The sequence below is a fragment of the Somniosus microcephalus genome, chromosome 1 (genome assembly GCF_052327205.1).
Source record: "Somniosus microcephalus isolate GS21.2 chromosome 1, FLI_Smic_1.0, whole genome shotgun sequence".
NCBI lineage: Eukaryota > Metazoa > Chordata > Chondrichthyes > Squaliformes > Somniosidae > Somniosus > Somniosus microcephalus.
This window is the reverse complement of record NC_140987.1, coordinates 112,901,050-112,923,091: the sequence shown is the minus strand read 5'-3', so window position 1 is coordinate 112,923,091 and position 22,042 is coordinate 112,901,050. Positions and strand designations below refer to the sequence as shown.

General features: G+C 41.2%; 1 protein-coding gene across 4 annotated transcripts in view; it reads left to right on the top strand.

The window, feature by feature from the left end:
• LOC147124294 (selenocysteine insertion sequence-binding protein 2-like) overlaps window positions 1-19,987 on the top strand; it is a 171,901-nt gene extending 151,914 nt beyond the window's left edge. For 3 of the 4 annotated variants that reach the window (XM_085984698.1, XM_085984717.1, XM_085984726.1), the window contains 3 exons: window positions 1,743-1,897; window positions 10,170-10,391; window positions 12,398-19,987. In XM_085984698.1, the coding sequence (XP_085840824.1) occupies window positions 1,743-1,897; window positions 10,170-10,391; window positions 12,398-12,565 (545 nt within the window). In that variant the 3' untranslated portion in view covers window positions 12,566-19,987. The remainder of the gene's footprint in view (window positions 1-1,742; window positions 1,898-10,169; window positions 10,392-12,397) is intronic. The other variant, XM_085984709.1, reaches the window with a different exon arrangement.
• Window positions 19,988-22,042: the final 2,055 nt, after the last annotated feature.

The following is a 22,042-nucleotide window of genomic DNA, read 5'->3' as shown; positions in this document are numbered from 1 at the left end:
GCTGAATCTGGAGGTCTGTTTTATATGTTGGAATACTCTTGTGAAGAAGAATTTCCTGATATAAATTCCAGATTTGTCATTTATAGTTTGTGTCCCTTTTGTCCAAGTCTCGCAATTTAGTTTAAAGTAATAATCAATTTTATCTTTACCATTCCCGTAACTATCTTGTGTACATCGATAAGATCTCCTCTCAGAAGCTTCCTTTCCAGATTGAAAAGCCCAAGTTTTTCCAGTCTTTCCTCATGACTCAGACCTTTGATACTAGGATCAGTCTTGTAGCTGTTCTCTGCACACTACAGTTTGCTCATGACTTCCTTTGACTTGTATTCTACTGTTTTGGCTATGTAATTCAACATTCTGTTGGCTTTGTTGGTTTCTGCTCTGCATTAGTTGGACATGTTTAGCGTAAGTCTACCAAGACTCTTGGGTCTCTTTTCAGCGTCATCCTTAGCTATTTCAACACCATTCATGGAGAACATGTGTTGCTTATTTTTCCTTCCTATGTGCTATACTTAGCATTTGTCCGAATTAAGTTTCATCTGCCATTGTTCTGCCCACAAACATATTTTGTCCAACTCATTCTCTAATTTCTGAACTGCCTCCTCAAATTCCACTGTCTCACCTAGTTGGTATCATTAGCAAAGTTCACCACTTTGGCATTGAGCTTTTGAATCCAGGTCATTTATGTAAATTGAAACATTAGCGGTCTCAACACCAGATCCTGGAGCACTCTACTTCATACTTCCTTTATCTCTCCCCACCCCGCCCTCCCCCCACAACCCTGACATAACTCCTTTAATGAGTACTCGTTTTGTACCCTTCAACCAGTTGTTTATCCATTCACAGGGTTTACCCTAAATCCGCACCACTTTGAGCTTTAACCAAGAGCCTTTCATGACCTTTGTCAGATGTCTTGGAAGTCTAGGTACACTGCAGCATAGGGGCTTCCCACAGTTCACTTGAGATTTCAGTTCCGCAAAGAAACAAAACTGAAAACTTAAAGGCCAGCCAGGGGACAGGTCATTCTTTTGAACCTGCAGGCAATTTCAGGTTTGAACCAAAGTTTGATTGCAAGACGAAGAATATTGATACTGTTTTATTTTTCCTGTTCCTGAAATTTGTCTTGGAGGCTTTCTTCTTCCAGTTAGTGTTTTCTCTTGATCAGACTACTTGTTACCATACCCCATTTATATAGTGCCTTGAACATAGAAAAACATCCTAAGTAACTTCACAGAGGTAGGATGACAAATGGATGCCAAGCCAAAAAGAAAGATTGACCTAAAGCTTGGTCAGAGAGTTGGGTTTTAAGAAGGGTCATAAAGCAGAAAGCAAGCTGGAAGGCTTTGAGAGAGGAAATTTCAATATCCGAGCCTAGGTGACTGAAGGCATGGTGGGGTGAAGGAAGGGGGCATGCACAAGAGACTGGAGTCGGAGGAATGGAGAGTTCAGAGAGGGTTGGAGAAGGTTTTAGCAGCAGCAATTCAAATTGTGAAGATAACCAACTGTATGGCCGTGGGGTACGGCACCACAAAGTGCATTAATGTGAAAATTGTTTGTGTGTGTGTGTCTTGAACTACAAAGGTTCAGATGGGCCTGTAATAAAGATTCTTGGCCCAGAGTAAACTTGGCCACTGCATTTGTGAGATGCAGAGTATTGGATTTTTTAAAAACTAGTTGTCTTAATAATGTTGACTTTAACATTTACATTGTTTGCTTAAAAATTATTGTATTGTTTTATCCAGGTGGCTTGGATGATGCATTGCATACGATAATTGAAGTTGCCCGTGAACAAGAGATTCCATTTGTTTTTGCTCTCAATCGCAAAGCCCTAGGCCGCTGTGTGAACAAAGCAGTTCCTGTTAGTGTGGTTGGAATCTTCAGCTATGACGGTGCTGAGGTTAGTCGGAACCAGGATCAGTGATACACAAATTCAGTTCTTGCCACTGGAAGAGTCCATTTCAGAAGGGGTCCTGAAAGGAATTGCATACAATAGTGCCATTTTTTTTTTAATCTGAGAAAGTCAGTTGAATTCTACAAATATCCATTACCAGTATTGTTTGTGGTGGTGTATGAAAAGGCTGGTGTCCATTCTAATTATATTAATTCATAATTGTAGGAAATCTTTAACAATAGATGCATTTCTTGATTGAAAACTGTCCTAAATGAATAAGAGTACTTGCCATTTAATTACTGAGTTATTAAACTCCTTTAGTAATCCCTTCGTAATATGGTGGGAAGTAGTTTTATATTTTATCTTCATGTGTGTGCGTCTGTATCAAACTTTCTGGGTTGGCACTGAGGAAGTTAGCAGGTAGGTTATGGAGTGATGGAAATGGAATGTCTTTGTCACCTTAAAACCCACCCTGAAATTAACAGTGTAAGAAGCACTGAAAAAGTTGAGAAAATTCAACTCCTGTATTCTTAAGACTAGTGCAAAGTTAAAATGCCCTCTTTTTATTACTGAAAGCTACCAACTGTATTTATATATCAACTGAGTACTTTTTTAAATTTGCATCCATGTTGGTACAGAGTCTAATTAGTCTTAAAATGTTCATAAGCCACCCACATAGAGTTGTTGGTAACCTTTTGTTATAAAGGAAGCCATTGTGCCACAAATTCACCTGCACTTATGGAAAGTTTGAAATATTTTTGTGCCAAAATCTATTTTTGTTTTCCCCCCTCTGCCACTCGGAGATAGACAGAGTCCTGGCAGCAAGTTTTCTGTCTTAACTTTGGTTAAAAAATTGGTGTGAATGATAGGGAGATACCTAAGAATTGAAGTAAATTTTGTATTGGGTGGGTTATAAAATCTAAGGGTGCAGGCTTACTGACAATTAGGACAAGGTTTTGGCTGCACGCAAAAAGTAGGAATATAATTTGGGTATCCTTCGACCTATATGGTACCACATCCTCACTATTGAACACTATTATGACAACCAATATTCTCTTTCAGTAGGTCAGGAATTTTGGGGTGTTTCAGGTATTTAATCTACTGGAACTGTCTGGTCTCACTTCTGACGGCCATTTCTTGCTGTGAGTGTATTAAAGTCAACAGGGCATCTCGTATCATTTGTTAGTACCAGCTGCAGCATAACACCAGAGAAAGTGGTGAAAGTGGGGGTGATTTTCATTCAGAAGTCGGGAAAGAGGCAGGACTACAACTTTCGGAGTTGTAGTCCTGCCTCCATTGAGATGCGGCCAATCCATGCGATTTTAACTTGATTGACCTTGTTGAGCCCGCCCAGCGGGCTCAGCAGGCCAATTAAGGGCCACCCGGCAACAGGTGACATCGCAGACTGAAATTTCATCTGTCAAGGAAGGCTGTAAAGGTAAGTACAAGTAATTTAAACTTCTTTACACACTTTAGACACACCAAACGCACTTACCTTTGCACTCATGCACCCATCACTCACCTGAACACCGACATCTCGACCCCTCCAAGTCCTTCAACCCGACGGCCCGACGACTCTAACTTGGCGTGGTTTGGAGCTGTCGGGAATCCCACACTTCAAGCTTTAAAATAGGGATTAGGCTAAAAACTGCCTGTTAACAGGCAGTTAATTGGCACTAATCCCTTCCCGCCTCGGGTAGGCGGATCCCAGTGCGGGCCGGGTACCCGCCTCCTTTGAAACTTACATGGAGGCGGGATGGTGTCAGGACCCCCGAATTCGGGACTTTAACCCCCCGCACGCCTCCAATCCCGACTCCACGGGTCAATAAAAATCGACCCCAGTGTGTTTCAGAAGGGCCCAGGGAGCCTGTTGGACTTCTAGAGAATTTTTAAAACTCTGAACAGCATGTTTTTTAACATAAAATAACAACAGAAAGTGCTGGAAACAATCAGCAGGTCAGGCAGCATCGAGGAGAGAGAAACGGAGTCAACGTTTCTGACGAAGTGTTCGACCCGAAGCGTTGACTCTGTTTCTCTCTCCTCGATGCTGCCTGACCTGCTGAGTGTTTCCAGCACTTTGTTGTTTCAGATTTCCAGTATCTGCAGTATTTTGCTATTGTATTAATGTTTTTTAACATAATGAGTTGCTGCGGGTGTGGAGCTCTGCACATGTGTGGAAGCCTGCATGCCCAGAGCACTCTGGTATCTGGATACTGGTCAAACGTGGATTATGTTAAGGGCTGCCAACTGCACATTGCATCCGGCTGCTATCATTGTCAAGTCCTCACCTCCCAAACCCGCAATCTCTGCCCCTAGAAGGACAAGGGCGGCAGGCACATGAGAACACCATCCTCTCCAAGTTCCCCTCCAAGTCACACCATCCTGACTTGGAAATATATTGTCTTTCCTTCATCATTGCTGGGTCAAAATCCTGGAACTCCCTCCCTAACAGCATTGTGGGAGTACCACACGGACTGCAGCGGATCAAGAAGGCAGCTCACCACCACCTTCTCAAGGGCAATTAGAGATGGGTAATCCCCATGTCGCCCACATCCCATGAATGAATATTTAAAAAAAAAAAAAATGAGTGCAGCATAAATGTACTAAGTCTGCATTTGGCCCTTTTTTGCTCTGTCAGACAGATTTTGAGCAATCTTGCTGGGCTGGGACAATGGCTTACATGCTGAACTAAAACTGCTGGTGCCACATGGGGAAAGGCTATTTGAAGTGAAACCAGACAGTTTTGGTGGAGTAAATTAAACTGAAGCTGAACCATCCTAAAATGATAAATGTCTTCAGAGGCAACATTGGGTGACAAAAGTAAGTGTAATTTGTCAGCAAGGATTTCTTTGCTGTTCAAGAATAATGTTGTTGATCAGTTCCTTGGTAACTGGGAGTCCATAAGGGTGACTTTCATGGACATCTTCATAGTCTGTAAACCAGGAATCTAGTAAATAAACTCCTTCCTGTAGTAAATGGGACAGCAATCAATCAAATCAAATCAAATCAAATCAAATTAACTTTTATTGTCATTGTTAGTGCACAAGTGCAGTACAACGAAATGTAGGCTTGCGGCTCCCGAGAGTGTACAATTTGGATTAGGACACTTAAACATTCAACATACATTTATACATTTGGCTTGCAGTATATTAGCATAAATATGACCATAATAAAGTGCAACTGTTAGAAGGTGCAGTTAAAGAGTGGACGATAGGTTAAAGGCATGAAGCATGTAATCCTAACAAACCCCCTAACATAACAGATAAGAACTGAAGGTTTTTTTTAAAAAGGCAAAGAAATGTCTAGTGATGGAAGCAATAATATTTGTGGGATTTATACAATACAGTTTTAAGCCTTTGAAAGGTCACTAAATTGATGTTGAGTTTATGAATTCTAATAAAGATTTTATTGGTAGGAAGGAGGAAAATCTTTCCTGGTTTGATGGATAGGATATTGATGTCCCTTTTCTCTTTCTTTTAAATGATTTAAAATATTACAGGAATGTAACTATTTACCCATGGTTACCAAATGCTGCAGGCTGTATTACTGTAGATAAATCAGAAGTCTTGCAACTGTGTTCACTTCCTGTTGTCACACTTATTTCTTGTGTCGTGCCTCTGATTTGTCACGCTGCTTGTCCAACATGCAGTATTGGATGAGCAGAAATTTCCTCCAATTAAATATTGGGGTGACCAAAGCTATTGGGCCATAATTTGCTGACAAAGTATCGGTGAGGCTAATAGTACTCACATTATTTATGCGCAAATTCTACAGAACTTTAGGTGAGGGCAGATGCGCAATTAATCTCAGAGATCCAAACCTTTGTCCGAGATGCGCTGCTCCACAGTTAAATTCATGGAAATTGCGTTTTGCTGTCTGGCTCACCATTCAAATGCATTGAGCAGTATGAGGTTGCTGTGCTTGCACAGGGTATACGAACGAAACTCGCCACAGAAAATTAGAGCTGGTCTGAAGTAATGCAAGTGCCTGGTTTGGAGCCATTTCAAGTCTGTGCATAACAACAGAAAATGCTGGAGATACTCAGCAGGTCAGGCAGCATCTGTGAAGAGAGAAAAAGTTAATGTTTCAGGTCGATGACCTTTTGTCAGAACTGGAAAAAAGCAGGAAATGGAACAGATTTTTAAGCAGGTGTAGGGGCTGGGAAAGGGGGGAGGGGATGAAAGAACTAAAGGGAAGGTCTGTGATAGGATAGAAGGCAGGAGAGGTTAAGAGACATTAAGAGATATTCAAGGGATATCCTTTTGCCTTGAATATCTCTTAATGTCTCTTAACCTCTCCTGCCTTCTATCCTATCACAGACCTTCCCTTTTGTTCTTTCATCCACTCCCCCCTTTCCCAGCCCCTGCACTTGCTTAAAAATCTGTTCCATTTCCTGCTTTTTTCCAGTTCTGGCAAAAGGTCATCGACCTGAAACATTAACTCTGTTTCTCTCTTCACAGATGCTGCCTGACCTGCTGAGTATCTCCAGCATTTTCTGTTTTTATTTCAGATTTACAGCATCTGCAGTATTTTCTTTTTGTTTTTGTATTGAAGTCTGTGCATATTTAGTTAAGCTTGATTAGCTGTCAGACTCTTACCGATGTGTGAATTGTTAATTACTGCCAATGAACCTCTCTGGCACCGAAAATTAACTATTACAAGGGTGGAATCTCATTTCTTCAGGTTTTATTTGTTGGATATTGGGGGGGGGGAAAAGTCAAATTAAAATTTTTTTTTTTTTAATTTTTCCTGTCATTTTTTATCTCAATCTAGTCTTTCTTTACCTCTCTCTTTCTCTTTCTGATTTAGCATTGAATTCACCCACTCTAATTACACTTCCTTCTCAGTCCTTGCGCTATTTATTTCACACTCTTTCAATCTAATTGGTTAAGGAGATACACAGTTGTTTATCCGGTTTCCCTCGTTGCGAGCTTTCAGCCCACACTTCCAGTAACTTGCTGCACAAAATATCATGGCGATTAAACTGGCAATGGCAAGTCTAACTAACGACAGATGCCGTTAGTCACTCCTACAGAAAATGATGGTCCATTGTCTTCGGTCCCTGCCACAAACCCCGTTCCCTAGCCACAGCCTCCCATCATCCTCCCTGGCCACTGTCTGAGGCTGAACCAGACTTTTCACAGCCTCGCCATCCTATTTGACGCTGAGCTGAACTTCTGACCCCATATCCTCTTCTTAGCAAAACTGTCTACTTCCACCTCCATAACATTGCCCGTCTCTGACCCTGACAGCCCATCTGCTGCTGAAATCCATACTTTTGTTATCTGCAGACTTGACTATTTCAATGCTCTCCAGGCCAGTCTCCCACCTTCCACCCTCCACAAACTTCATCTCATCCAAAACTCTGCTGCCCATATCCTAAGTCCCGTTCACCCATCACCCCTGTGCTCGCTGACCTCCACTGGCTCCTGGTCTGGCAACCCCTCAAATTTTAAAATTCTCATCCTTGTGTTCAAATCCCTCCATGACTTCGCCCCTTGCATCTCTGTAACCTCCTCCAGCACTACAACCCTCAGATCACTGCGTTCCTTCAGTTCTGGCCTCTAGTGCATCTCCGATTTACATCGCCCTACCATTGGTGGCTGTGCCTTCAGCTGCCTAGGCCCTAAGCTCTGGATTTCCCTCCCTAAATCTCTCTGCCTCTCTACTCCTTTAAGACGCTCCTTAGCTCTTTGACCACCCCTTTGGTTGCCTGTCCGAATATCTGTGTGGCTTGGTGTCAAATTTTGTCTGATTACACTCCTGTGAAGTGCCTTGGGACGTTTTACTACGTTAAACGTGCTATATAAATGCAAATTATTGTTCTAACATTTTCCCACACATGCGTAATGCTATAAGAGTAACACCTGTGCTGTGCAACTCTAAAGCCACAACAGGACAGTTAGCTTTCAGTCCTCCCACTCACCCAATTGCACGGGACATCAGCGAGTATAATAAAGTCTTATAAAAGTCTTGCATATGGTTGCGCATTTCCTTTAAGTATAACAGATTCTGCCATGCTTTTTCTGTCGCATTTAAATTTTCTAATAATAGCCTAATTTCTTCATTAGAATACGCCCAATCTTACCTCTGTTGGTTCACTCCATTTGGGTCTTCCAAATTGATGATTTACATCTCCTAGCTGCAGGCGCTGGTGTTCGCAACACTTGAGGCATTTAGAGACTTCTGCTGAATGTGTGCTCCTGCTGCCACTACCCACTCCCTTCCTGACTCGCCCCAATCCAACTCGCTCCATTCCAAATGCTGGTGCTGTCTCCACGCTTTTCCCCGAAAAGCATAATCCTGACCCAAGACCCATCTCCACCTTGAAAGCAGGCGCCCTCTATTCCCTCCCCCACTTCTGATCCACCCTGAAAAAGGCCATATTGCTGTGTTCCCAACTATGAACTTGGAACCAGCTTAAAGCGCTGACTGCATGTTTACTAAGAGAGTAAATGTGCAGTAAGCACTTCAAAGATCTTGAAGCCGATTCTGCCAGAAACAGAACAATCTGGCCTTTCTGGGGCCAGGTTTGGTGACCATAACGGTTTCCCTGACACTGAGCTGAGTACCTTTTCTCAGTTATTTAAAGCACATAGTGCACACTGTATTTTCAACATGCAACTCTAAGCAACTTGGGGCCCATTCCCAACTCCGTGCTGGGAAACCGGTTTTCTAAATGCTATAAAACCTCTGAGGGACAGGAATGGATGAAGGCTCAAAACTCCATTCTCCTGCATCTCCCTTTCCCCCAAAATACTGCCAGACCCTAGCTCCCTCCCCAACACTCTAGATGCTAGACACCCAGGTCCCAGATTGGCACACCCCCTTCATAGTAGTCCTACTACACCTGTGGATACTCGCTCCTCAGTACCAAACACCCAATAATATCAATCACATGACTTTTTCTCCCCCCACCCCCCCCCCCCCCCCTCAATTCTCTATTGCTGCTACATGTTTCCACCCATCTGCAACCAGCCTGGACTTCAATTGTACATAGTTACACAAACTTACAATAATCAAGGTCACTGATTAACAATTTCCACAAAAATATAGACATAATCATGTAAATCAATCCTAACATACCATTAACATTCCCAGAATACTGTGTAATAAAAACAATTTGGCTTGATCAATCACCATAAATCAGTGGCCCTGATGAATATATTTTACGTTAATGTAAAGCAGCGTAGCTTTTGTTGTGAGAAATGCCACAGAACATCAGCGTTGGTGTATCTATTTATTATGTACGTGTGTGTTTAGTTATGTGTATATATTTTAAAGTAGCACAGTTTGAAGCATTTGGTAAATTGCTATAATATTTCTCTATAATAAAATAGATAATGGCCCAGTAATTCCTCTCTGAACGCGTGAGTACGGTCGGGGTACTCGCGCGTCTGGCCGGAGGAAATGCCCGTGTTCAGCATGCACAGCACATGCGGGGAAAACCGGCATTTCCAGTCCTCTGAACGAAGGGGTTCAGAGGCACAGCGCGTGCGACTGCACAGGCAGCGCGTGCGCAGTGAAATTCCTTTTTTTTTCCCCCAGAGTTGCCCGAGTGTAAAGGCCTCCGGTTTTTACGCGTGGAAAAACCAGACGTAAGTACTTCGTTTTACAGGTAAGTGGGCTTTTAGTACAATTTAGAATTTTTTTTCCCCACAGGTTTGTTATTTTTAAAGAATTTACAGTAAGGTAAGTTTAGTTTTAGCCCCGATTTTTTTTTAAAATTTATTTTTTTCAAAAATTTGATTAATTGTTTAAAATAGTTTTTTAAAGTTATTCATAGTTAATTTAATTATTGGGATGCTTTTTAAAATGTTATTTAAAGCTTAAGTAGTGTTTTGGGGTGCAGTACTTTTCATGAGTTTGACAGTCTTTACTATCAAACTTATGAATGAAGTTTCCCCTCCCCTGATTGGCTGAACAGTGCTCACCTGATCCCAGCCGGCACATCGCACTAACTACGCCGCTGGGTCAGGTTAGCACAGCGCGCCGGGATCAGAACCTGGCCACTGACAGGAAATCCACTGCGGGCCAGATTTCAGATGTCGGCGCGCAGGGTGAGCGCACATCGGGGGCTTGCACGCGCGGCAAGCCCCCGACAGGAATTACTGGGCCAATACTGAAAATACTGTTTCACATTTTCTCTTGACAGGAAACGAAATCTGAATGTGTCAGTTTCTAAAGTGAATTTAGAGTTGCTGGACAGCTAAAAAGAGGTTTCCTCATAAGCATCAATATTGTAAATTAATAATGTTCTTGTATATTTCACTTACAGAACCAGTTTCATCAAATGGTTGAACTCACTGAGGAAGCTAGGAAAGCATATCAGGAAATGCTTAATGCCCTAGAGCAGGAACTTACGGCAGATGAAGGAAATTCAGTGGAACCATTTTGCGATCTGTCAGAGGAAAGCACCATTGCATTGGATAGTGTGACTTCTCAATCTTTCTCTGAAGCCAGTGAACCAGAATATGGTGCATATCAATACTGTGTAGTGGTATAACTCCAATCAAATCTACTTTCCGGCCTATATATAATTGTATTTCAAGGCGTTCTCCTGTACTATTGAACTGCGAGATATTAGTTAATTTTTGTATTTGTTCCTAGGATGTGGGTGTCACTAGCAAGGCCGGCATTTATTGCCCTTCCTTAATTGCACTTGAGAAGGTAGTGGTGAGCTGCCTTCTTGAACAACTGCAGTCTGTGTAGTGAAGGTGCTCCTACAATGCTGTTAGGGTGTTCCAGGATTTTGAACCAGTGACGATGAAGGAATGGCAATATATTTCAAATTTAGGGTGGCGTGTATGACTTGGAGGTGATGGTGTTCTCATACGCCGGCTGTCCATGGCTTTCTAAGCAGTAGAAGCCACGGGTTTGGGAGTTCCTGTCGAAGAAATTACAATCATGCACGAAGGCAAACACCTTCAATTAGAAATTTAAATCATAAATCTTCTTGGGGTAAAACAATGGTTTCAGAGCCAGTAGATTAAATTTGTAAATACTCTGGTATTATAAATGTTTAAATTACCGCCTCTTGAAAAGTTCTTCCTCCTCGCTAGGGGTGGTGAGGCTGTAGGATATATGGATGCAAGTTCCCTCGTTACTATAAAATCTTGTAAATGAGTCACACCTGGGATTTCTACACCTACCAGATATTTAAATCACACCAGTACATAAATCAGATCTCTAGGCCTAGTTGTCATAAAAGGGCTCTTATAAGCTAGATTGTTATAGTGATTGCCAATGACAAATGGTGATTCTTGGTGATTCAGGTCTTGCATTGCCTTTGGGCCCAGAACAGAACTCTGTTACAGTGAGAAACAAGATAGTTTCTTTGTTAATGAGGGAATGATACAGTCTCATAGATGAGGGCCTTTTGGCAGTCAAGAGAAGGATGAAGAAAAAAATATTTCTGTTGTATTATTTGTGAAGTAGGAGGGTGTATATTATAACTGTGTGTGAAGCGTAATTCTGTGTAAATTAACTTGATGCCTTATTAACCTTAAAAGTACTTAATCTGATTTTAACTAGGGAACTAAACTCCCCCACCCCCCCATCAACTTAACAAATAGATTCTTTGAAACCTTCAGACTGATTTTTTTATTTAAACCCTTAAACTGATGGCAAGTCCAGGTCTCCATGGGCTTTTTTTCAGCAACTCGGCCTAATACTGAAACAAACTAATATTAGTTGTAAACTACAAATATTAAATGCTGAAAACTATATCAAATAAGACGACAACAACAGCCGCTGCTATTCACCATGCCATGCTTTTCCTTTCCCCTCACTCTTTCTTGCTTTGTTCCATTTGTACTACAGTATTTCAACTTCAGTTAATCTGGCCTTTTCTATAGTCTAACCTTTTTATATATTATTTTAAAACCTTACCTATTTTACTTGCTTCTGGCTTCCATTATCCATTTTGAATGTGGGAACAACTCAAGTTGCCATTGTTGTGATGGACGAGTAAACTCAGTAGCTGCCCACAAAGCCCGATGGAACCTGAACGAGAAAACTCGAACGGTGTGTGGTAAAGGGTTAAATTGGGTTTAACCCTGAAATTAAATTCTCAGCTTTGGAGAAAGTAGAATTTTGTATATTTTAAATCTCCGGCCAAAGTACTTTGTTACCATTACATAAAAATAATTAGATTCTATTAAAAAAAAAATTTTTTTTTAAAGAATCAGCTATAGTTTAGTTAATGGAGTTTTAATATTTTTAATCTATTCTAGATGCTAATTGCACCTTTTATGAAATGGAATCATAATATTATGCAGTCAAACAGGTTTATTGTTTAAAAGGAAAATGACCAATAATCTACATTTGAGTTTAGTTAGAATACCTGATAATTTGCCTATTTTACTTTGTTTCCTAACTACAACTGATTAGAAGGAGAATGGGAACTCCCAATGGGTATGGAACAGGTTAAAGATGGGGTTTGTGATTTGATATGTTTAACTGTGCAATGAAATTAATGATATGGTCTAACTATCCCTGTTACAGTTACTACATGGAGAAACTTGCTCAAGAGGCAGTGTATCCCCAACCTGTCAGACACTGACAACACAGGAACTTCAGAGATTCTACACTGTGACTCAGAAGAAGAAACTGGTGATTCAATACAGAATTTTCCAAAATCCATTCTTGATTTTGAATGTCAAGCAGCAATAAGATGAATGAATGTGGTTTTTCGTAGCACTGTAAAATGTTTCTGCAGCTCTCTATCCAAAGGAGAGTTTGGTTATTTTGTGCAGGAAATAGTGATTAAAATTTACAGCAAGTGAAAAGACTGTCACCTTTTTTTAAAGAATCACACCCAGATTCCTATCATCCCCAAGTGAGATTAAACCTAATTTAATTGCATCTCATTTTTGAAAAATCTAATTGGCTGAAGAAAAATGTTAATTAAGCAATGATGAACATCGGGCAACCTTAAGCAGTCCGAAGAAACTAAGTTGAGAACGATGGATGGCTGAAAGTTAATTAATTGCCCAGAGTTTACCCTCCTCCTGAGGTTGACATTTGTAGTGATATTTTGCCCCAGTGCTACTCCAATGGTCCATTTCAAAATAGTCCCAGAGATCAGTCAGGCATATCTTGTACACTATAGTTTTCCATCTTTCCTGAAATTCTTAATTTCCTGCTGTAATAGCTTCCACCAAGAATGATGGTTTATTCTGGGACAGAGCCCACCTAGAGACTGCCAAGTGAGAAAAAGTTTGATGGCCAGCATTGCTGAGTCCTAGATAACTTTATCGTAGAGCTGCTGATATATTCAGACCCACACACAAAATTATGGTTGCTTATAGAATAATCACATCCATCGCAAAACTATGCAGTAACAATCCATCTTTTGCTCACATTTTGAAGTGGACCAGTGGAGAGGCACTGAGCCAACCTAATGTCACCAGGGCGAATTATCACTACAAGTTCCCCCTCGGGTCATAATATTCAAAAGTAGTCTCATCAACAGTCTATACAAAATCCGAATAACTTATCAAATGTTCTTGCGATGCATCTCATCATATTATAACCCCTTCACATTGAGTGCATATTTTCTGTGAATGGTGAGTAATTGCCCCTAAATCCTAATGGACATTTCTTCATTTTGTAAATGTTAAAATGTGCATAACCTTACATTTACTACATTTACCTATGTTAAATCTATCTGCTAGACCTTAGTGCATCAGTTAATTGGTTCAGATTTATTTGAATGTGTAAGTTATAAAATTTGCCGTTGGGTTTGAACTGTGTGGCCAGATGAGAAGTATAATACAAAAAAAAAACCTCTTCACGATCATCTCTGAATAGTTTGAACAGCAGAGGACCTAGCACAATCTTGGCAAAAATCCATTGTTCATTCAATCAAGAGGTTTCCATTTATCATCTCTTTCTATTTCTAAAACCGTTTTCAATCCACGTAACTAATTTGTTAATGCCTTAAATGAACTAACCACTGATTAGTTGCAAGTCCAATCAAGCTTATTTTGTAAGTTGTGGTTTCAGGCAACTCAAATGGGAATAAAACAGGTTGCACTAATAAAAGCAGAAGCCAGCTTAAACTCTTAACCTAGCACATCTTTCTAACCAATAAGTGAAAACTGTAGAAATGTGAATTTGCTACGATATATTGCTAACTAGCTTGGCTTCACTTAGCTGCTGCTGAATCACATAAAAATAAACTAGCAACTTTTGTAGCTAGTTTCATTCTCTATGTTGAAAACACACTACTGCAAAATCAGCTTTAAAAGCTGATGTATCAAATTGAAAAATTGATTGAAATCATGTACAAATTGGCTGCAGCATAGTCAGAACAAACTGAGAGGTGTTTAAATCTCGGTGCATTGACAAGGTGCTGTCTGCGTAATCAACTCATGATATAACTTGGTGCTATATGCAACTTCTTGCCTGGCATTTTGGAATTGGAAAACAATAGGGGTGCTTTTTCCAAATTGAGTAGTAAACAGGACCATAAACGTTCTGTAGCTGTATGTTTTTTTCAGTTTTCCATCCCATGATCTCACTAGGGCCTACGTTTAAAAAAAAACAGGCAAATGTATCGTTAAGGCAGCACTGAATCTGTTGGCAATACCACATAACCTATTATTGAACTTCTGTTTTTATCTTCATATTTGTTGTGCAGTACAATATTACTATAATACTATTTGTGAGTCATCCAAATTCCAACTTGTAGCACGGTACAGAATGTAATATGAGTCCCATGGTTATAGAATTGTATACCGAATACATTTGAGAGATTATCAGTGAGACGCTATGTGCAGTTTTTAATACTTTAAGTACCTCCACCAGAGCGAACTATTCCACAGTTTAAGACCTTGGGATATAGCATGAACAGCCTCATGCTGTGATAAATATCTCCACAAGAGAGTGGCCAAGTGACTCGCGAGTGGCAGGTGCCACAAGTTATAACCTGGCTGGCCGCACAATACATTCCATTTATAACATTGATTTATTATTACTTAGATTTGAAGTCTCTTTCAAGTTTTTCACCCAACTATAGTGGTTTAAATTTGACTTGCTTTATACAGGAGCTAGGATATTAAACTGTACTCTACATACATTGAACAGTACTATAAACATAAACTAGTTTTTTAGTCTCTGGTTATGTATGAGATATGTCAAAAGCAGTCAGGATTTAGTACTTCATATGTAGCGACCTTATTCATTGGGTATATTGACATGGTCAGGGTAATCCAGCACTGGTCCAAGTGGGTGAGTTTAAAAAAAAAAGTGTTATATGGAATTGAGTTGAACATGAGGAATGCAAACTTAGACTGTGTGCAAGAGGTGATGATGTATAATGAGTCATTCCTACAATCTTTAATGATAGCCTTATTTAAAATAGTAACTTCAACATCCATTGAATGGCCCGGAATTTGTGGTCAGCGGCGAAGCAACGGCACTCACCGCTGACCTCGAAGAAAGCTGCCCATAAAGATCTAGCGATCTCTGTGGTGTCGATTTTAGCTCTCCCAAATTTTGTTTGAATCTGGCGCCAAATCAAGCGAATCTCCAGCTTCCAGCAACAGTGATGCCATCTAGCTGGCTAAGCAGCCAATCACATTGAAGAAATCTCACAGACAGCAAACCAGGAAGTAAAATGCACAGATTGTAATTTACTTTTTATAAATTTTACAGAGAGCGAGATAAAGATTGGGACATACACAAGAGTAAGGTAGATGCTGAAATATCATCATCAAACTTTTTTTTAAATTAATGGCCCGGAATTTGCAGTCACACAAAGATCTCACGAAATCTGTGTCAAGAACTTCAGGTTTTCCAACGTTCAATTCAAATCAATGGAGGTTAGTGGGGATCCCCTTGTGCGAGCTGCTGTGATGTCAACAAGCTGTCTAAGCAGCCAATCAAAATGCAGAATTCGCACAGCGAACAAGGAAGTGAATAAGCTCATAAAATTCTAACTTTAAAAAAAATATTAGAGAGAGGAAAACAAAGATTGGGGCTCTCACATAAGGGAAAAGGCAAACCTGAAATAAAGATGAACAACAAACTGCAAAAAAAAAAATTAGTTTATTAAAAATCAGAATTTTTATTAAAATGGATAAATTTGACACTCCACAAAATTAAAATTAGTTTTTTGGGGCCATAATCTTTGTTTAGCAGTCAATACGTTGTTAAAACCCCAGTTACGCCTAATCCCTTTAGTCCAACTTTTAGTGGGGAATTTAACAGCATAATTACTGTGGAAGAGCCAAAGTTTTTGGCAGTTTCCCTGATCTGAGTGATTATACTGATTGCCGGCTCTGTTGGTGGCAGGGCGGGGTCAGGGGGGTACAACACAGCCTGTGTCGGAACAGTGAATGACAGACCGCAACTTCAGGATTTCCGCATGCACCAAATCCCAAAGTTACAGTCAGTTTCAAAGGCGGAATGACAGTGAACGCTGCCAGTTCGCTGTCATCGGAACCGCAAATTCTGGGCCATTATTTTAAAAACGTCATTCTTAATCATATTAACGTTTGACATTCCACAAATATAAAATTAGTTTTTCAGGGCCAGAATGTTTGTTCAGCAGTCAATACACCATTAAAAACCCATGTTACACTTCTTTCAACAAAGCACAGCGATATTCCAGCGCATTGGAAGTTTTCGTCCTTCAGTGTGATTTCAATTGATTGCCGACTATGGGGAGTTCCACAACGCCGGAGCTGTGAATGATTGACCGCAACTTCAGGATTTCCGTGTTTATATATGCACGGTGGCATAGTGGTTAGCACTGTTGCCTCACAGCGCCAGGGACCCGGGTTCAAATCCGGCCTCGGGTGACTGTCTGTGTGGAGTTTGCACATTCTCCCCGTGTTTCCGTGGGTTTCCTCCGGGTGCTCCGGTTTCCTCCCACAGTCCAAAGATGTGCGGGTTAGGTTGATTGGCCATGATAAAAATTGGCCCTTAGTGTTAGGGGGGATTAAATATGCGCGGTTACGGGGATAGGGCTTGGGTGGGATGGCTGTCGGTGTAGGGACCGGGTGCTAGGGTTTGGATGATCAGCCATGATCTCGTTGAATGGTGGAGCAGGCTCAAAGGGCCGAATGGCCTACTCCTGTTCCTAGTTTCTATGTGCTAAATCCTGAAGTAGCTGTCTATTTCAGAGGGGTAATGATGGCGAACGCTGATAGTTCTGCCATCATTACCACCGCAAAACCAAAGTCCCTTAATCCTTCTCATTTATTGGAAAAGGTTTTGCAATAGAAATCTATTCCATTTTCAGGTTGGTGTGATCAGTACATTTTTGTGACATTATTGATGCTATTTGTGTGGAGAGACTGCTCATGATCCTGTTTGTCCCAGTGTTGTCTCACTATCTCTTCCGCTGACCAGCTGCTTCACTTTATACTGTAGCCTTTTCATCCTTATGCTGAGCAGACCTCATAAATTGTGGCAGTTTATCCAAGGACAGTAAGTTGTGATCTAATACAGTAGATCATCTATGTGCCAGAAAATAAATTCAGAGCATTTATTAACATTTAAGGCTCTGAAGACTAAGGAAAAACAAGGGAGGCATCACAGGTTCGGGTCATCAGTTATGAAAGTCTTGTTGCAGCCCTAGCATGTTTACAATATATTTTGTCAGCTGACGTTATGCAAAAGAATTCAACCAAATGTGTGTTGAAAAAGGGCTGTTCATAAATTGTTTGTTTTTAGTGGTCACTTCCTTCTTTTACAGTGATAATTTATCTTTTGCCAGGAGACAACTATAAAGTATAACCCATATATGATCATCTCAAAAACAGCGGTAATTTATATATTTTTAAAAATTCACAATGCTCTCTCAATCACTTCAAGGTAATGGCCCCAAAAATTGAACTCTGCTGGCTTAACACTTCCACTCCTAAACCGGCTGGTATTTCCATGGTCGGGGGACAAGCCCTAATTTTGATAATCCAGGTGTGTGCCTGCACCATTATAGGTGTATCTTGGTCACCCACCAGAAGGGGGTCTGAAAATGCAGCACTGGGAAGTCATTTGAAAACGTTCCGGTGCCACCAGCACTACAGCAATATATAGTGCCTCATCAGAACCTTTCATAATTAGACCAAACTAGCATTTTTAATGGGGATCCAAGCTTGAACCCCCTGGTACATCTCACCTAGGCTGGACTGAGGGTCAGTATGCCTGGTTGAGCCTGGTATACCGGCTGCTCAACATAATCCAGTCCAGATGAGGGAATTGCCTGACCTGATCCCTCTAATGTTGGATGGAGGTTCCCCTCTATGGAGACCCCATGGAAACTTGGAACAAAACCTGGATGAACTTCTGTCCCCTCCTCTGCATTCCCAGCAGACAAACATCAGGAGTGTGCCACTAGGAATGAGTATTTTTGGCCCCAGCATCTTTTGCCTTTGAGCAATAATGACCAGGAAAGTCTCCGGTTCAGTCCTAGTCTGTGCTGAGTTAGCTGATCTCAGCCGATATAACAGCAGGGCTGCTACAATTGGTCGTGGCGCCCCTTGGTTAGGGAGGTGAAAATTGACCAATGTTTCTACTTGTGATTGTTATTCAGCAACCCCTACTGGATGTGCAAGTGTGTGGACATTAGATGAGACAGGATCAGGCATGGCGTGATTTACTCCACCCTTGTACAGCCTGCCTATGCTCAATATCTAGGATCATGTGAATAATTGCCAATCAGGTGAGGTACTGGGGGGCAACCATCCATAGCGCAGTGAGTGAGTCAAAGCACTCAGTAGAGATGGGAAAGAGGGGAAAAAAAAGGGCAAAAGACAGAAAAGCATTGGAAACTATACAAACCCTTCTTGATTTTCTCCAATTCAGCAGGGAATGCAATATTTTCACGCCTCTGTTTCTTAGGTTAAAAACAAACGATCTGATTAGCATACTTTCTAGTTTGAGCGTTCTCTTACTTTAAAAATAACTAATCTAAAATGCCATTTTTATGCATGAGCTCCCCATCACTTTTTGCATTATTTCCAAAAAATTATGATGGACTGAGCCTAGCTTAAGTATCCTGCTGATTAACACTGATTAACAGCCACTAGGTGTCTTTAACACACTTTAATATAGTGTTTAATTGTTCTTGGTTGTTAAAAGAATCCAATATATACGTATGCTGGATTATAATGCCAGCTCACTTATGGTGAGGATGGTTTCATAAGCTGGCAAATACATGAAGACTGCCTGCACTGGCTCGAGCACTGTTGCTCTCCTGTAGGCAGCTCAGCCCCTTGGGTGGGAAATAGATGACTTATTTACCTTGCTGCAGAAATATCAGACAAAAAAAAAAGGCGTGTTCCGTCATTTCTTTTGTCGTCACTGACCCTTTTTCCTTCCTTCTTTGGCTGGAACCCTATAATAAACAGTAGGAAGAACAGAGGAAAACAGTTGTGCAGAGGGCGAGCTAGTTATGGAATAGCAAGAGCAGTCCAAGACAGTTGTTTCTGCATGCCACTCGTGTCTAAACATTCTCTAATTGGTTCAGGTCCAAGACCTAGGGTTGTGATGGGGTTTGGGCCAATTTCAAGTTTGTAAGATGGACGTTCACTTCCGATAACATTCTTTTTGCAAACCCAATTAGATGTAAGTGAACTAGCTGCATCAAATGGCTGAAATTTTTGGATCAATATTTTTATTTTGCTGTTATACAAAGGAGTTCCTGTAAAAAATCAACTTTTCTTTTAACAATGTGAAGGAGAGCACTATTATTCTTGCTTTCATTATTTAAAAAAAAGCTGTGATGCAACATGAGGTGATTGGTAAGAATGGGCACTGCCTGTGAAGGGAGTAAACACTGCTTAAATATTGTAAAACTGTGACTATTACTTTAAGGATAGCTTTGTGCTGTAAATAATTAAATGAATTTTATGCTGTAGACTGAATTGCCTTTTTCATAAAAAGACAGACATCCATCAAAACATTTTTTGTTTCTTTGAAGACCTAATTTAGTTGCTATAATACTTTATGAAGGCTAGTTCAATACAAATGAATGTTAAATTCTTAATCTATAGATTTATACTGAGTAAACATGACTCAAATGTTGCTGCTTTTAATTGAATATTTTTGAAAAATAAATTAAAACATTTTGACTAAAGGAAACTACAGTGGGTTGTTTTTTATTCTAAGGTTATTAAACTTTGGGTGCTGAAACTCACCTTGCTGACGGCGTCTATATAAAAAAGGAAAAGAAAACTAATGCACATTGTAAAAGTGGAGGTTTTACAGGACAGAACTTGATCAGTCATATCTGCTTGTTGATTTTGGCTTTCAAAGTGTATGTAAATAAACTGCCCTGACAGTTTAAATATTGCAGCAGTTGACCCAATCAGAAGAGCCCAAGTTTGAGTTCCAGTACTTGCTGCCAGTCAGACACATTTCAATTTAGTGTTATCAGTTCTCTGTTTGTCCCCTTTTGCTGAGCAGGAGTGAGCATGCTATCTTAAGGGAAAGAAAAGATTGGTAGACTCCCAATTACTCTTAAATAGTACCTCCTGATCACTGGAAATGCTTCATCAAACCAATCCTGGCTTATATTTAAACTAGCTGGGGGTGCCCGGCGGTGCTGAGGCTTTTTTGAGGGCATGTTGTTGTTGGAAGAGAGAGAGAGGGAGAGAGGAGAGAGAGACACCTACAGAATGTTGGAAAACTGTACCTTTTTGCTATGTAAGCTTTGGCAATATGGTTCTCTGTAAACTTTCATGCCAATAAAGCATTTGAATGGAATGGAATGGAGAGAAGGAGAGAGAGAGAGGAGAGAGAAGGAGAGAGAGGGAAGAGGAGAGAGAGAGAAGAGGAGAGAGAGAGAGAGAGATGGAAGGAGAGAGATGGAAGGGGAGAGAGAGATGGAAGGGGAGAGAGAGATGGAAGGAGAGAGAGATGGAAGGAGAGAGAGATGGAAGGAGAGTGAGAGAGATGGAAGGAGAGAGAGAGATGGAAGGAGAGATGGAAAGAGAGAGAGAGATGGAAGGAGAGAGAGAGATGGAAGGAGAGAGAGAGAGATGGAAGGAGAGAGAGATGGAAAGAGAGAGAGAGAGAGAGATGGAAGGAGAGAGAGAGGGAGAGAGAGAGATGGAAGGAGAGAGAGAGATGGAAGGAGAGAGAGATCTCGACCATCAGAGACACAAAACAGAGACAGACCCTCACCAGGTACAGACTAAGCGACCACCAACTGGCAATTGAAAAAGGAAGATACAAGAAATCCTGGCAGCCTAGAGAGAATAGAATATGTGATCAATGTCTGGCCGGCGAGGTTGAGACAGAGATGCATTTCCTTCTAAAATGCGAAAAATTCAACACAACAAGAAACATATTATTTGACAAGCTCAGCCAAACAACCCCAGATTTCAAAGAATTGGATGACCTGTCAAAATTAAGATTAGTCCTGGGAGAAGGAGACAGACCATACCTTGGTGCCAAATATGTAACAACATGTCACAACCTGAGGACTGTTTAAATTAATATTGTTTAAACTAATATTGTATGTACCCAACGAAGGTCAAAATTGTTTGACACCTACAGAATGTTGGAAAACTGTACTTTTTGTTATGTAAGCTTTGGCAATATGGTTCCCTGTAAACTTTCATGCCGATAAAGCATTTGAATTGAATTGAGAGAGAAGGGGAAGGAGAGGGAGAGATGGAAGGAGAGAGAGGGGGAAGGGGAGAGAGAGAGGGGGAAGGGGAGAGAGAGGGAAGGGGAGAGAGGGGGAAGGGGAGAGAGAGAGAGAGGGGGAAGGGGAGAGAGGGGGAAGGGGAGAGAGAGAGAGAGGGGGAAGGGGAGAGAGAAAGGGGGGAGAGAGAGAGGGAAGGGGAGAGGGAAGGGGGGAGAGAGAGAGAGGGAAGGGGAGAGAGAGAGGGAAGGGGAGAGAGAGAAGGAAGGAGAGAGAGAGATGGAAGGGGAGAGAGAGAGAGAGATGGAAGGGGAGAGAGAGGGAAGGGGAGAGAGGGGGAAGGGGAGAGAGAGGGAAGGGGAGAGAGAGAGAGAGGGGGAAGGGGAGAGAGAAAGGGGGGAGAGAGAGAGGGAAGGGGAGAGAGAGAAGGAAGGAGAGAGAGAGATGGAAGGGGAGAGAGAGAGAGAGAGATGGAAGGAGAGAGAGATGGAAGGAGAGAGAGAGAGATATTACGTTCAGGCTGTTTTCCCGATATCTGGTGCCAA